Source organism: Vanacampus margaritifer, chromosome 2 (assembly GCF_051991255.1).
Source record: "Vanacampus margaritifer isolate UIUO_Vmar chromosome 2, RoL_Vmar_1.0, whole genome shotgun sequence".
Lineage (NCBI taxonomy): Eukaryota > Metazoa > Chordata > Actinopteri > Syngnathiformes > Syngnathidae > Vanacampus > Vanacampus margaritifer.
The window spans coordinates 6,944,286-6,961,361 of NC_135433.1; the positions used below are offsets into that span (position 1 = coordinate 6,944,286).

At 44.4% G+C, this 17,076-nt stretch overlaps 1 protein-coding gene across 4 annotated transcripts; it reads left to right on the forward strand.

Annotated features, from left to right (window-relative positions):
• The first annotated feature begins 1,472 nt into the window (after positions 1 to 1,472).
• Positions 1,473 to 15,402, forward strand: nfatc4 (nuclear factor of activated T cells 4). Of its 4 annotated transcripts, none has more exons than XM_077557147.1 (13): positions 1,473 to 1,907; positions 10,730 to 10,899; positions 10,962 to 11,468; positions 11,892 to 12,049; positions 12,202 to 12,364; positions 12,669 to 12,769; positions 12,908 to 13,009; positions 13,075 to 13,262; positions 13,339 to 13,479; positions 13,617 to 13,672; positions 14,049 to 14,175; positions 14,247 to 14,951; positions 15,141 to 15,402. In XM_077557147.1, the coding sequence occupies exons 1-13, from the start codon at positions 1,766 to 1,768 to the stop codon at positions 15,209 to 15,211; spliced, it is 2,631 nt and encodes an 876-aa protein (XP_077413273.1). In that variant the 5' UTR covers positions 1,473 to 1,765; the 3' UTR covers positions 15,212 to 15,402. The 4 variants fall into 4 exon arrangements, with proteins under 4 accessions (XP_077413273.1, XP_077413274.1, XP_077413275.1 ...); XM_077557148.1 differs by having other exon boundaries at positions 10,763 to 10,899; XM_077557149.1 differs by lacking the exon at positions 1,473 to 1,907 and adding an exon at positions 6,453 to 6,631 and having other exon boundaries at positions 10,763 to 10,899.
• The last annotated feature ends 1,674 nt before the right edge of the window (positions 15,403 to 17,076 follow it).

The following is a 17,076-nucleotide window of genomic DNA, read 5'->3' on the forward strand; positions in this document are numbered from 1 at the left end:
GCCTCAAGAAGGCAAGCCTGAAAAGACACGGGAGGTCTTTTGAATCTTTCAATTCCAAGGGTTCTTCAAAGACAAATTCCTTGATGTGTAACCCTAACCCTAACCCATAAAACACATTTTGCATAATTGCAAAAGAATAAATGGAAAAAATACAAGTCAGACAAAAGTGTAATATAGCTTGAGTGGTTTGTTTCGTTATCTTAATTTTTTTTTCTTCTTCCGGTACCAGCTCAGTGGTCTACCAGCGGTAGAGTGCCAACCGTCGGACTTGGAGGTTGTGGGTTCAATCCCTGGCTGGGTCATACCAAAGACTATAAAAATGGGACCTGTTACCGCCCTGCTTGACACTCCGGCTAAGTTATCAAAGCGTAAAAAAAAAAAAAAATTCTTATGTATTTAAAGAAAAATTGTTCTTTTTTTTTTTTCCTGGAGAGCTCAGTATTGTTCATTCAGTAATTGCGTGCGAGTGTGTGTGTATTCATTAGTTCACCTAAAACCTATTAAAAAATCCCATACGGTTCACCTAAACCGAACACTTCCAGCCAGAGTCGTGAGGCCGTCAGGAGACCCGAGGAAGGACCAAAGAAAAGAAAGAAAGTCCTTCTGTATTTAAAGAAAAATAGTTCTATTTATTATATATATATTACACGTAAATTGAAACAAAAATTTCTTGTTCTGTTGGCAGATAATTTTGCTTATTTGAAGTAATAATTTTCTTATTTTACAATTTTTTTCCCCTTAAATTTTCTACTGTCCTTTTTTGCAGTGTGAAAATGATAAGCAATGTACATTATGGGTAGATCCGTAAAAAATCTCACATTTTGCTTTGAAGCGAGCATTTTAAAGTTATTTTGAAAGCTTTAAGTCCTTCTTCTCTACAAACTCCGATAGTGATTTTATCTGATTGCCACCAAATTCACAAATAACAAACTTATTGAATGTGATAACACTACGGTACATTTTACAAGCAATCTTAGGCCAAACATTCACAACGCATTTTGGGCGCGTCGGCGAACGAGACCCCTCAAGTAGCGCGACGTGATTCCCGATGATTCCCGAGTGGCGAGGGGGGGCTGGGCCCGGGGAGCTGGTCTAAGCCGGAGAGAGGGGTGTTTATTTAAGTTTTTCGTCTCCTGACTCAGACAGACTGCAGCGGATAATGAGAAACAGATCTCTGACGGAGAAGAGAGGAGGGAGGTAGGGGGGCTCATAAAGTGGGAACGGGGGAGAAGAAAAAGAAGGAAGGAGGGGGACGGCGGGTAAGGGGCGGTGAAGGAAGAACGAGAGCCAAAAAAGGGGGGAGTGATGCGTTCAGGGCCCTGGTGGTCACACGGCAAACTTGACGAGAGGAGGAGGATGTGAGGGAAGTAGGGGTAAGGGGGCGGGGGGTTCTGATGATTGACAGGCAGGGTGACCCTATGGGGACCGAGCGACGGAGGCGCAGAACCCACCCAGAGGCAATTAAGGGTAAAGGACGACAAAAATATTTCATCAACTTCTTTTTCCTCCCTCCTCCTCCTCTTCCTCCTCCTCCTCCTCTTCTTCTTCTGAGTAGCGTGAGGATGAAAGAAAAGACTGACTGGGACAAACAGAAAAAAAAAACTTTAGTATAAGCAAGACATCAAGTTTGAAGAAGACCTTTGGAAAAGTTCTTCCAAGAGCGGACGTGGTTTGCGTCATGACGCGCACTTAAAAGACAGAAACCCCCCTACTTCCTCCTCGGAAAAAAAACCCAACTTTTTCTTTTTGGGAAATCTCCTCGCCGATGGGGGCCGCGCCGGGCTCCGGCTGGGAGGAGGGCGAGTTCGAGTTCAAGCTGGTGTTCGAGGAAGACGCGCCGCGGCCGGAGGAGGAGGGTTCCGGCTCCGGCTCCGTGGAGCCCCCTGACAGCAGCGGCAGCAGTGTGGGTCAGTCGCAAGCGATTCTCGTATGTGAAAGAAGATCTCACCGGGAGGTCTGACATGCATGGGAACATTCGTGCATGTGTGTTTGAAGTGTGTGTGGTGGACTTTACGTGTGTGTGCATGCAGACTCAATGTGGTTCTAATCAGGCGTGCGTGCAAGTTAACAGCTGCCATGTGGGAAGGAACCTCCACACGCTCGCACCCCCCCCCCCCCTCCCCACACGCACACAAATACAGTGGTGCCTTGAGATGCAAGGTTCACTGCCATCATAAATGCTTGTATCTCAAATTTTTACTTAGAACGGAGTAAAGAAAAATGGCTGAACTATGCCATTACTCAAAGAACTTGTAAGCTGGGTCACAACTCAACTTTGAGTGACCGACTAGTGAGTTTCTTGAGGTACGAGCCATGACTCTGGCAATTGTTGCTTTTGAGTTGCGAGCAAACATTTGAGATACGAGTAGGGATGTAACGATATCCAAACATCACGCTACGATATTATCACCATATGAAGGTCACGGCACGATAATTAGCACGATATTGTGGGTAGATTGGCGATATAAAAAAAAAGGTCACAATATTGTAAAAAAATGAGCTCATACTGAACCCCCCCACAATATTGTGCTTTTTGTACATTACAGCGATGCATATAAATAACGTACAATCTCTAATAACATTTAATATTGAGGCACTAACTTGCTAATGCACGCGCACATATTGAGTTCCTCCACATACTGACTCGGTTCACAAGCATATTACGTTCCCCTTCATCTGATGATTAGCGTGGATTTTAAACATAGAAGGGCCAAAACATGCCAAGTGAGAATTAAACTGCAGTAAAAAAAAATAAAAAATAGCCACCTAGCCAAATGGAAATCAACCCGGCTTTTTTAACAGACGTGCTGCTTTTAATATCGTGACATAACGACGACGATACTGTGGCAGTTTTAATATCGCGATATCACGATATTGCCATTATTGTTACATTCCTAGTTACGAGCACTAAATGTTGGGAGCCAATTTCACAATAAGAAGCAGTTTGGCAGTCAGGGAACAATTCTTCAAAATTGAGGGCCCTCCCCTTGAAATGTACTTTAAAATTGAGCTTTTAGTTTAAAGCTAAACATAAAACAAAGAGAAACGTAGGTACGTTATGTACCTAAGTACATTAACTCATTCACTGCCATTGACAGCTATAGACGTCAAAAATTCATTTGAACTATTTCTATTAGTTTAACATTTTTTTTCCATTTTTGTTAACAAGACTATGAAAACCTAGAATTTTTTTGGTACATTTAGAACAGATATAAAATATGTGATTAATTGTAAATTAACTAGTGAATTCATGCGATTAATTATGATTACAAATTTTAATCACCTGATGCCCCCAATTTTTAATATATTTTTCTCCCCCAATTTTTTTATTATTATTTTTTTTTTAACATTCGCTCGTCAGGCGATTACAATTTTTAACCGTAATTAATTGCATGACTTCACTAGTTAACTCACGATTCATCACAAATTTGATATCTGTTCTAATACAATTTAAAAAAAAAAAAATCTAGATTTTCATACTCTTGTTAACAAAAGTGGGAAAAAATGTTAAACTAATGTTAAAATGAATTTTTGACGTCTATAGCCGTCAATGGCAGTGAATGAGTTAAATTAACTTTATCTTAGAAAAGGATATTAGCTTAATGCTAACACACAGCAAAATGCCTTAGATGGGCCAATTAAACTAAAATGGTAAATGGATTGCTTTTATGTACACCGTATGGTGCCCAAAGTGCTTTACAAAGCCTCACATTCATCCATTCACACACCAGTGGTCGGCTGCTGCCACGCAGGGCGCTGCCAGGTCCACTCTGAGCAAATCAGGGTTCAGTGTCTTGCTCAAGGACACTTTGGCATGGTCATCTCACCATTTCACAAAGCAGGTTTAGTTAGAAGCCTGAGTCTGTAAACCCTGAAATGCAGGAGACTCTGTGTTTTCCGTTACACTAGTTAGTGAGAGTGAGGTAACTGAAACTAGAGAAAAAAAGAGGTAACTCAAGCCTATTTCATAAAAAGAGGTAACTGGAACTCTCGGCCAGTTACCGTAGTCTATGAGTCTATGAACCTAACCTGGTCAAATTAAGATTACAAATGCTTCAATTGGTAACACACGATCGTATTGAATTAATTTAAGTGTATACATTAAGTTTAATTAATTATGAATCCATTAAAATTAATATATTAATTTTGGATTAACAAATTGAATTGTTGACCAACTTAATAAAATTGCTGGTAACACACGATTGAATTAGGTTAATCCAAAGTGAATATATTAATTTTAATGGATTTATAATTAAATAAACTTAATGTATTGACTTAAATTAATTTAATTTGATCATGTGTTACCAATTGAAGCGATTTTATCAAGTTGGTCAACAATTCAATTTGTAATCTTAAATTGGTTCAACAATTCTCTTTTTAGAGTGTGCAGGCAGCATTAATGCGCAGGGAATTCAATATTCGCTGTGAGATGCTTGTCAGGCCGTGCATAGATGTTCTGGCATTTCCTCACAGTTATCTTTTTGAACGGTACCTTTTCACATCCACATACACAAACTAATCCGTCCTTACATTTGCAACATTACCAGCCGTAGTCATCCCAGCATATATTGTCTTGCGCTATTTGTTTCTTATACCCATTTGAATAATGTATTTATATTTCATCTTAAGTTTTTTATATTTTCATTTTCTCTTCACCTGTGGTAACTCCAGGTGAACCTACTCTGCGTTGATAAAAAAAAACTCAAATCAGCTGTCCTGGAACCGAAAACACAGTTTCCTATCTCAGGGTAGGCCAAATCGCTGTTCAGGGTTAGTCTCAGAGTTTGTTGAACCTGCTTTGTGAAATGTTACCCCAAGGGTGAGGATTGAACCCACAACCTCACAGATGGGAAACGACCGCTGTACCACCGAGCCATGCCGCCCTAACTAGCATCCATCTTGCGGTGTAGTCATTTGTTTATTTTTACATTAGCAACAAATGTAAGCTAGCATACAACAATACTCACAGCTTAGTCGAGACTTTGAGTCAAGTCTTCTGTTTTATCATTAAATCTAAAGCTATGATTAATATGGCTGCATGCATTATACTGCCACCTGGTGGTAAAATAAACACGGGGTTTATTATCCATCCATCCATTTTCTTAACCACTTGTCCTCACAAGGGTCACGGGGGTTGCTGGAGCCTATTCCAGCTGTACACCCTGAACTGGTTGCCAGACAATTGCAGGGCACACAGAGATGAACAACCATACTCACAATCACACCTATGGAAAATTTGGAGTGTCCAATCAACCGGACACACGCATGTCTTTGGAATGTGGGAGGAAACCGGAGCACCCGGAAAAAAAACACGCAAGCACGGGGAGAACATGCAAACTCCACCCATGAAGGCCGAAGCCCGGACTCGATCTCACGTCCTTTGCACTGGGAGGCGGACGTGCTAACCAGTCAGTCACCGTGCCGCCATGGGATTTATTATTTACATTCTATTTAATTATGTTGTTAGTATGTTTTTGATAAGCACAGGGAAGGAGTCAGAGCTGATGTGCATTGTATTGTGCAAGGTTCGAGAAGCTACGACTAGATATCGTAGTCTTGCTCGCCTCCACATGGCTTGGACTCTAATACCAGTACTCTTGAGAGGGGTTGGGCTCTCTTCCAATCTGGAAGTGCCCTTGTTGAGATGTGTGAAGTAGCTGTGGACATACTGCCCGCCGGTTTGGTGCTGTTAGAAGACTATCTTTTTTGTCTTCCGCGTGTTCGTTGTTGTTCGGGTAGAGAGAATGTTGATTTTCTGAATACAGACTGGAGATCGGTGAACAGGTCCTTCGAAGGATTTATTTTACAGAATATTCAGGACACAAACAAGTTTACAGACAAATGGCTGCAGTTCCTCTCGCAAGTGTGTAGTTACAACGGACTCACAGCATTCTTATACTATCTTGAAAAGCAGTATTCCAAACCCCCAAATGTTGGGGTTTACTTCGGTGAACGAGAGGGTAGCCTCCTTCTGCCTTTGGGTTGGTAGGTCCTGACAGTTGGAGCAAAAATCTGGGCATGGAAAGAACTCAGCGAGGCCACGGAAAAAGACTTCCGGTTGGTTTCCAAGAAATTGTGGTCTGCCGTCTCAGGAGGGGGAAACAGTGCATCATCAACGCTGTGTATAGGGGAGACGGTGCGCTGCTTATCTGAACATTGTGAATCAGTGGGGAGAATACTTCGTGGTCTTCAAAGACAATTCCACACACCTTTCCGTGAGGAAGCAGGATCTGGGGCAGAGGTGGGCATCGAGGGCCGGAGTCCTGCAGGTTTTGCATGTTGCCCTTCTCCAACACAGCTGATATATGATCAGCTCATCAGCAAGCTCTGCATAAGCCTGATAACAATCCTGTTGATTGGAATCAGCTTGTGTTGGAAGTGAGAAACCTCCAAAACCTGCAGGACTCTGGCCCTCGAGGACCGAGATTGCCCACCTCTGATCTGGGGTCTCTAAGATGGGCTCGCCTATCTCCAAGGTGGTGAAAAAGCTTGTTGATGGAGCTCTTAAAGGCTCTGGATGTTGTGGGGCTGTCTTGGTTTACACTCAACAGTGAATGGTCCCCCTTTTTAAGAAGAGGGGGAAAGAGGGTGTTTGGAAACTACAAGAGGGCCACGTTCTTCAGACTCCCAGGTAAGGTCTATTCAAGGGTGCTGAAGAGAAGGGTCAATCGGGAAGTCGATTTTCCAATTCAGAACTGTTACGGTACGGAGTTGAGGACCCAAATGCAGGGAGGCAGGAGAACCACGTAATGTATGCATGTAATGCTGGAAACTATTTATTTAACAAAACACTACCAAGGGTACTGGGTAAACAAAACCAACAAAGATCTGAAAAGACCAAAAATCAAAGTAACAACAAAACACCAGTAGTGGTGACAGCGACAATGATCCAACCCAGACAGAGGGGAGACAGGAGACTATATACACACACACTAACGACACAACAAGACACACCTGGAGCAAGACAGAAGTGGCTGAGGGCACGGATTGGTTGACACGAGGAAGGGCAGGATTACACTCAACAAGACCAAGGGAGACACACAACCAAAAACAGAAACCAAACATGACAAGAACGAGCGCTGCAGTTTTTGTCCTGGACCGTGGAACAGTGGATCAGCTCAACATCCTCAGCAGGGTCCTCAAGGGTGCAGTCTACATGTCCTTTGTGGACTTTGAGAAGGAATTCATCCATGTTTCTCGTCGGATCATCTTTGAACCACAGCAGTAAGTCGGATTTGTTTCCAGTGAGGATTGGACTGCAACAAGGCTGCCCTTTGGCACCAATTCTGTTTATACGGACAGCATTTCTAAGCACAGCTGAGGCGTTGAGGGGGTTCCAGTTTGGTGACTGTACTGCATCGATGCTTTTTTGGAGATGATGTGGTTCTGTTGGTTTCACTGGAGCTTAAAGCGGTTGGGAAGAAAATGAATGACCCAAAATCTGAGACCATGGTCCCATCCATCCATCCATTTTCTTAACCACTTATCCTCACAAGGGTCGCGGGCGGTGCTGGAGCCTATCCCAGCTGGCTTCGGGCAGTAGGCAGGGTACACCCCGAACTGGTTGCCAGCCAATCGCAGGGCGAGACCATGGTCCCCAGTCGGAAAAGTGGGGAGTGACTTCTCAAGATCGGGGATGAGATCCTGCCCAAGTGGAAGAGTTCAAGTGTCTTGTTCGCAATTGAGGGAAGAATTGAGCGAGAAATTGACAGGCGGATCAGCGCAGACACTGTAGTGATGAGGACTCTGCATTGGTCTGCTGAGGTAAAGAAGGAGCTGAGCGGAAAGGCCAAGCTCTAGATTTACTCGTCAATCCTGACCGAAAGAACAAGACACCTGATGAAAACAGCCAAAATGGGTTTCCTTCGCATGGTGTCCGGGCTCACCCTTGGGGTAAGAGGCTCGGTCGTCCAGGAGGGGCTCATAATTGAGGTACTGGTTTTCCCCATTGCAAGGAGCCAGATGAGGTGGCTCGGGCATTTGGTTAGGAGTCCTCCTGGACACCTTCCTAGTGAGATGTTTCCTGTACGTCCCTCTGGGACAAACCAGCAAACGTTGGGGGAGATTAGGTCTGAGCTTCTCTACAAAAGCTGCTGCTCCTGTGACCTGACCCCGGATAAGTGGAAGAAAATGGATGGGTAGCTGGATGGATAAATTTGAGATATCATTGAGCTATGAGCAGGGTCACAGAATCACTTAAGCATGTAAATCAAGGCCTTCAGATATTCATACACCTAAGCAGCATGGGAGAAACACTAAAGGTGACAACCACCTCTGGGGGTTTGGGTCAATGGAAGCTCTAAATTCCAACACCTCCTTTAGTCTCAGAATTTGGAATTCACACTAGTTACATAGCAAAGTAAAAGCATAATTTGATGTGAGCACTCAATTTAACGAGAGCCCACAAATGAGACATGCAAGGCCTCTTTGCAACTCTACTTCACTTTACACCTTCGCCACTGAAGGTAAACACATAAGAAGTTCTATGACGGAAACTGAAAAAAAAAGAGTATTTCTGTTGCCATTATTTTCAATGGGGAAAATTTGAAACGGATGGTTCAAGAACAGATTCTATTGGACCTTAGTAAAGTGTAAACTGACTACATCTACTATGTTATTGTATTATTACATTGATTACCTTATGATTTAGCTACATTGTTTAGTTTTTTTATTTATTTAAAATTTTATATATCTTTTCAATTTGAATTTTACCTTTTATTTGCATTGCCATTTTTATTATTATCCATTATTTTCTTTGCAATACAGTATTTTCCACATTTTTTTTCATTGTGTAGTTTTGAATGTATTTTTAATTTTACCCTTTAGCAATCACTTTCCATATTTTAGACTTTTATTTATTTATTTTTAACCTTTGTGGGTTTTTTATAAAAAATATGTTTTCATTTTTTATTTGTTTAAACCTGAAACATTCCAGTACTGCAGCAGCGTTAATGACTTGGAAATATTGTTATTGCCAGGAAACATTTTTCTTTTTTCCCCACCTTAATTGAGTTGATGCTGTGCGTCAATGTTTGTCAAATTGCCCCCCCCCCCCCACCCCCCAAAAAAATGAACATAAAACAAAACGACAGGAAATCATGGTGTGAATAATCACCATAAGCAGCAGATAATTAGTGGTAGCGTCGTGCGGGCCAAATGTACGTTTCAACATTTCGTGAGTGCTGTGAGTCTTTGTTGTCAGGGCCCAAAAGAAAAAGTGGTGTATGTGTGTGCGCGTGTGTGTGCGCGTGTGTGCGCGTGTGTGTGCGCAGTGGCTATTGAATAAATGCTTTCCATATGACTATGCAGAATTATGAGAAGGGCCTGATTATTTATGGGACATTTATACTTATCTGATCAAATGAAGTTTGACATGGGCAGCCAGATTTTGGGGCTTTTTTGCACTATAAAACTATTCCCATTAAATAGATTGTGCACAAAAGTGCGAGGATTGAGCAACAATTTATTTTTCGCCATTTGTTCATTTTTTTGGGCAAAGCAGTTGGATTTAACAACTCCAAAAAAGCTCAGGTTTAGCAGACCAGAAAATGCACTTTATTCACCTTCACAAACAAGTTATTTTCGCATAAGGATTAGCTGTTGGTCAAGAAATACACTAGTGCCCGTGAATAAGCAACAAAATCAACAATCTATGCCAAAGTCTGTTTGTTTTTTTTAATTAAAAAATACATATCAAAATATGCAAACTGCGCGCTCTGAGTTTGCGTCAAGAGGCATACGTCACAAAAATTATATTTTAAATCGGTGTAGAAACTTTCTAGGTTTCCTTCAGAAATCTTAGATACAGTAGAACTAAAAAATATGAAAACATTTTGTTTTGATCTATTTTCGTTCCGATATTAGATAGCTCGAATTACTGCTTCTATTTGGTTAGCATGCCAATTCCAACACATTACCCTAGCATCATAGAAGTGTCTTTGTGTGCTATTACTTCACATTGTGTTGAATACTACAGATAATTTGAAAACATAATGGATTAACACAACTTTAAAAACATCAAAAATTATTCACTTCAAACAGATTGTTAGCTCGCTAGCATGCTAACTTCCGCCCGTTGTCACTGCCGCACAATAACGATGTCTAAAAATTATGTATAATTTTTTCAGCACCATATTCTTTGGCTAATAAGTGAACATTTTGTAATGGATGGCTTGAAAATGTACAAAAATGCACATTTCACTTGAAAAGGCCTTGCTAAGATGTTAACTGCGCGTGAGTCGCTCGTATGGCAACAATTAGCTTTCAGCAAACCAAGTGAAATTGACGCATGGCTAACGATGATGGAAATGGATACACTTGCCACATAAAGATGTTTACAACATTCTATGGCAGTGGTGGGCAAACTCGGTCCTCAAGGGCCGGCGTCCTGCAGCTTTTGGAGGTTTCCCTGCTGATTCCAATCAACAGGATCGTTACCAAGCTTATGCAGAGCTTGCTGATGATCTGATCATATATCAGCTGTGTTGGAGAAGGGAAACATCCAAAACCTGTAGGACTCTGGCCCTCGAGGACCGAGTGTGCCCACCCCTGTTCTATGGACATATAATGAGGTATTCTCATGCGGGATGTTGCTAAGGGCGGCCGTCATGGTTTGGTTTAACATGCAAAAAAATATATATATTTATATCTACACACAGTATACTGTACCCCCACACCTAGTCTTCATGTTTTTGTGCCATGTTTTCTGACGACCCTATTCAATAATCAGTTACAGACGGCCACTGTGCCACCTCTCATGCAGAGCGCTCCCCAGTTAGCATCCCCAGCCCGCCACCCTCGGCCAAACAGAGGGCCGGGATGCATTCCCCGCCTCCACGGAGAGCGCCGGCCAGAGAATTCAGCGGGACCTATGAAAGCTTGCCAGCCCGCTCCGTTCAGGTAAGAAAACTTAAAAGCAAAAGTTAATCCTATAGAAACAGATGATTCAAAGAAAGTACTAGGTTTCAGAGTCCCGTGTGGTGGAGTGTCCCAGTATCCAGATCACCACCATCTCGCCCGAGGATGAGCCAGCACCCGCACTCTCCTGGGACGTAGAGAGCGGCAGTAGGTGGGACCGGGAGCGCCTCTATCTCCCCCTGATGGACCCCTTCACCTACCGAGACAGGTGCCCCGGCTCACTCAGCCCCAGCCCTGCCTCCAGCCCCTCATCCCGTGGCTGGCTGAGTCCGGCCTCCAGCTGTGACTCCCTGTTGGTGGAAGAAGAGGAGCTCAGCGAGGCCACACTCCATTTTGGGCTCTCACCGTCCTCCCGGCCGACTTCGCCGGGCGGAAAGAAGCGGAGGAACTCGCCTCTAGCGTCCCCTTGCTCGTCCCGCAGGGGGAGTTACTCCGAGGAGTTTCAGGGAGGCGTCATGGAGGGGGGAGACTCCAGCCTTCTGTCACAAGCATCACTTGGCAGCTGTGAGCTCAGTGTTCCACAGAAAACGAGAAAGACATCTATGGAACAGGTAATGGTGGCCACATGATTAAATAGTTGTAAATTGCCTAACCGTAACCCATGCTCAACCCTAACATTACCCAAAACCCTGAGGAACCCCAACTCTAACCCAAAACTCATCCCTCACCCTAAAATCTGACAACACACACTATCCCAATCCTAACCACAAACCCTGCCCCTACCACAATCCAAAACCCTGGGCCTACCACTGGCTTACCCCACCCATAAAACTTGATTTTAACACTATCCCAAAACCCTACCTTGTCACAAACCCCCTGAGTCTAACGTCTAATTAACCCCATACCAACCCTAACCCCAAAACCCTCTCTCACCTGAAACATAAACCAAACCATCTGTTTTTAGAACCAAAATTCCAAGATGGTTTTTGATTCCACCTGGAAAACTTCTTAACTCAACTTGTCATTCCCCAAAGTTGTCTCCAAGGGATCAGGAGCAGGCCCCTGGGCAACAGCAAGCAGAGACCCTGCAGACCAGGAGAGAGCCCTCCTCGATGAGTATGGACTATCTCTCGGTTCCCCCTGCTCTGGCCTGGGGCCGGACCCGAGCCAACGCCCACAGTCCTCTCTTCAGGCAAGGAGTCATCGGGGGAAACCCTTTATCTCGGGGCTCCATTTCACTTAAACCACAGTTTAGGATGAAGTCTCAGGGGAGTCAAAATCTGAGGTCTGATGAGCTTTACTTTACATGTTGCCAGTGTAACCTTGTCATATAAACGTGTGCAGGTCGAATGCCCTGCCGCCACTCGACTGGCCACTAACCTCCCAGTTTGACCAGTACGAGCTGCGCATCGAGGTGCAACCCAGGCCACACCACCGAGCCCACTATGAGACTGAAGGGAGCAGAGGAGCCGTCAAGGCCACTCCGACCGGGCATCCGGTTGTCAAGGTGACACCGTAGGGGCGCCGTAAGAAGGGCAAAGTGGTAATGAGTGTAAGGGCCGATAGCTGACAGGGCCAATTGTAGCTTTGAAGCAGTGTTGGAAACTTTGACTTTGTCTCCCTCTAAAGCAGGGGTCAAAGACTCAAAACATGCTCAAATGAACTTAAACCATGTTATTATTTTCTCGAAATCCCCGGCGGTGCACCTGGACACCATGCACTGATACTGACAGCAGAAAATAATTTTACAATTTCTATATTTTTGGACACATCAGCTAATCTCAGTTTTGGTTTATTTTCCCTCTTTGCAGCTGTTTGGATACAATGAGAGGAAACCGCTTTCTCTCCAGGTATTTGTGGGAACCGCAGATGACCGCTCCATCAGGCCACACCCCTTTTATCAGATACACAGGTACTATGAAGCGCTCAGAAAGGTGATGTAGATCTCATCTTATAAATCTTCTGATTTGGAGATGACCAAAAACTAGATATCGAACCACGTAACAACAATGGACTTAAGTTGCTCCTTCGAGGTTTATCTGCTTTTCAGGGTGACAGGGAAAATGGTGGGTACAACCAGTCATGAGAACATCCAGGCAGGAACAAAAGTTTTAGACATCCCCCTCAACCCTGAGAACCACATGACTGCCCTGTAAGTAGACTGAGATTCCGTTTGAAAGATGATGGGGTTGACAATCAAATTCTTAAACATCGCAGCATCGACTGCGCCGGAATTCTCAAGTTGAGGAACTCGGACATTGAACTGAGAAAGGGCGAAACTGATGTCGGCAGGAAGAACACACGTGTTCGCTTGGTTTTCCGCACCAACCTCCCTGTGTCCCCCCCTGCTTTCCCCCCTGCTCGGGTCCTGGCCCTGCAGGTGGCCTCACTGCCCATCGAATGCTGTGAGTGGTCGCTCCGGCCTCCAGTGGCTGCAGGCAGTGAAACAACAGGCCTGATTTTGTCCTGTGTCCGTCGCAGCCCAGCGGTCAGCACAGGAGCTGCCTGTTATCGAGTCAGTCAGCCTCACTTCCTGTTCGGTAGAGGGTGGGGAGGAGCTCCTGCTGAGCGGCACCAACTTCATGGTTATGTCTAGAGTTGTTTTCATGGAGAGAAGCACAGGTGAGCAGAGTAACATTTCTATTGTTGTTAGTATCCCAATTGAAAGGATGGAATGGAATGATGGAGTTTTCCATCATGTTTGATTGACGATTAATTGATGACAGCTTTTGTTCCTGCTCTGTCTCCCAAATAATCAGATGGTAAACTCCAGTGGGAAGAGGATGCCTACGTGGACCGTGACAACAGCAACGAGGTAGTTCTTGTGGAGTTTTCTGTCTAAGTTTCCTTCACTCACTGTGGACAGTAACCCAAAAGAACAAGAGCTGCTGCTCCACCACATGGATAGGAGGAAGATGCAGTGGCTCGGGCATCTGCTTGGGATGCCTCCTGAACGCCTCCCTGGTGAGGTGTTTTTTGGCACGTCGCACCAGGAGGAGGCCCCGGGAAAGACTCAGCACCTGCTAGAGCGACTGTTTCTCAGCCTTGGAATTCCCATGGTAGAGCTGGATGAAGTGGCTGGGGGAGGAAGTCTGAGCTACTGTGCTTCCTCTGCAACTAACTCTGTTTAAGTGGAAGGATAGATGATTTCGCCTGTCATTCAGCATCAATGTGTTGTTGCTTCCATTTAGTGTTTGCTGTGCGTGAGGGTGCCGCCTTACTGCGACCTGTCCATCACTCGTCCAGTGTCGGTCACTCTTTACGTCTCCAATGGGAAGAGGAAAAGGAGCAGCACTCATTGCTTTAAATATGTCCCCAGTTAGTATTAACGTCGTAAAATGTTGCTAGAGTACTGGTGCTTCAATTTTCTTTTGTCGCTTTTCCTGCAGTCATGTTCAAGGAAGAGGACCCACTGCTGTCCCGACCCCAGGCGCCGCCTCTGGATGCAGGGGTGGTGTGTTCTTCGGTGGGGGGTCAGTCCAGAATGAACGTGGGCTGCGACCCCATAGTTGAAGAGCAGACAGGCCTGGGCTTTCAACTGTCTTCGTATCCATCACCCTACTCCTCTCCGTGCACTAGCGTGGCTTACCAGGAGGAGTACAGCGCCGACACTGTACCTGAGGATCCTGGTGGGATGGGTCCCACCTTGTCTGAGCATCACCCCAGCTTTGAGAACCTGGAGCTGGGTTTCACTGAGCTCCTTCCACCTCTGTATCTCCGCGGTCCACAACCACCGTCCCCTTCCCCCTGGCTCGACTCACCCTACCTGTCCTCCTCGCCCTCTCCCTCCCACTCCTCCTCTCTTAGCCCTTTTCCAGCTGGCAGCCCCATCTCCTCGTCACCTCTGCCTCCTGTTCCCACCCCACCATACCCCCAGTACACTGCTTATCCTCAAGAGATGTGTCCCTCCCCACCAACATCCCAGAGCGCCTACCAGGACATGTATTCAGTGCCTTACTCCCACTATGAGAGCTGGGACCCCCCGGGAAGGGTTCCGGGGATGGGTCATGGGGACGAGAGAGATGTCAAGATACAAGATTGTCCTCTGGGGTTCACCAGCTCCACCACCATGCATCCCATCACATTTGAGGAAGGTGAATGAGAGGTCCTCAAATTAAATGTACTGAGTGACACTTTCATTTGACTATATTTTTTTCTTATAAAAAAAATAATATTATATATATATTATTCTTAGTACAGTCCTTTGTCTGACATACTGACTATAAGCGCATAGATAGAATATCAATTCATGACCACTTTTTTTTGTCATTCTTGATTGACAGTTTCGGAGTACATCGGGCAAGACTTGGAATCTTACCAGGTCGCGTCACACGCGGACGAGCAGCCACAATGATGACGTCAACTTTCAGGATCAGTCCTTTCGCAATGCACTCGCTATTAAGCAACTTCCTGTTCCACTTATTCTGTTTCATTGCTGGGAATTCACATTTCTTATGTGATTATGGCCATAGGTACATATATGTTTTTCTTTTTATATAAAGGGAAAGTATTTTTTCTTTGCAAATAAATTATCTACGAAAGCGAGTGAAGTCAGGTTTTTTCTTCTCAAAATTACATTGTCATGGCTACCTATTGAAAAAAGCAAAATTCCTGGCTTGTTCAAACGGGTGAGTGTGTGCCTTGTGTGCTCTCTGTTATGTAATAATTGTGTGTGAGTGTGTGAGTGTGTGTGTGTGTGTGTATGCGCAACAGGAAGCTTGGTGTTTCAATCATAATTGCCTCCCTTCAGGCAGTAAAAATCAAATGTATCACACAAACGTAACACGCATACTGTGGATGTCATCAGCATTAAAGGGGTAGTCAACCCAAACATGGCCTTTACATTAATATGTTGTATGTGCCCCCACTAGTTTATACATGACATTCTAAATAATATTGCATTTGTGGAATATGAATTAGGCAGCAAAACAACTCGTATTTATCCATCTCAGTGGGCGGCCATTTTGTCACTTGCTGTTGACTGAAAACGACATTGCAGTTGCTCAGGGCTCAGGTAATGACCAATCATAGCCAATCCCCCACTTAATACTTGTGGGAATAGCAATTAAACTTAACCATCTTTTTGATGGTATATTTGCAAAATGAGCAAACTTGGACGCCGTTGGCATAGATAGGCAAATAGCACATTAGCGGTGCTCATCCACCAAGGGTACGTGCATCCTGTTGGGCTCATTTAGGCAAATTCAAGTCAGAGCCCTGGAGTTTCTTCAGACAAGCCCACTCAATTTTGTGTATATCAACACAATTGGTGTCGGGGGGGCAGTTTTTGTTGTTGTTGTTTTTTTCAACTTTCTAGGAGGCGCTACTGAGCGAGTTTTGGAGAGCTGCGTATGACTTGACTTTTTGCTACCATAGTGGAAAACGTTCCGACAGACAAATAAGGGCTACGTCCCCCGCCGTAGGAATGGAACTCTCATAAACCGAGGAGTCGGACCTCCTATTTAGTGCGTTTATGCGCTTGTTATCAAAGGCAGACACTAATCTGCAAATCCAATAACACTGCAGCTCTGCTTAGCTTTTGGCGATAGTGGTTCCATGTCATTCGAGCGTTGCCTGAGATGAGCAACTTCTTCGCCAAGGTACCAAATTAGTCATTGAAGGGAAAAAAAAAAACATGGTTTGATGTCCTTATGTAACCTCTTATATAAGGATATGTTGTTGTCCTGAACTGTTGTACGAATCCAGGTGCCCAACAATTTGTAAATAAAGGGCGGGATCAGCCTGGGAACTCTTCCTTGTTTTTACTTCAGTTTTCCCTGCTTTGCAAAACATGTTTTCGAAAGTGTCTGAGAAAGGGCTTGGCTAGCCCGGTTTCCCACGCGAACGAATAAAAGACGGAGCGGCACGCGGTCCGGACAGAGTCAGCTGTGGAACACGTACGATTGCCCAGCCGTTTTGCAGCTCGTTCTACCCGGACCGTCGGCTCTCCGGTCTAGTGTCAAGGTAAGCGCTGATGATTATCATATTATGCTGCTTAATGTTGTAGTGTATTGATTGCTGTTTGCGGGGAATAAAATACACCATTATTCTAGCAAATCGAGTTGTGATTATTGCTGTTTGCGGGGAATAAAAGGTACAATCATTCTAGCAAAGCATAGGTGTCGATTACTGTTTACGGGGAATAAAACATACGATTATTCTAGAACAGTATAAAAATGTTGTTTGCTGTTTGCGGGGAATAAAACATACGATTATTCT

Coding starts and splice junctions, on each gene's coding strand:
- nfatc4 (XM_077557147.1), top strand. CDS start 1,766: ATGGGGGCCGCGCCGGGCTCCGGCTGGGAGGAGGGCGAGTTCGAGTTC. Junction 11,469..11,891: donor GAAAGACATCTATGGAACAG/GTAATGGTGGCC, acceptor CATTCCCCAAAG/TTGTCTCCAAGGGATCAGGA. Junction 13,010..13,074: donor GAGAACCACATGACTGCCCT/GTAAGTAGACTG, acceptor TAAACATCGCAG/CATCGACTGCGCCGGAATTC.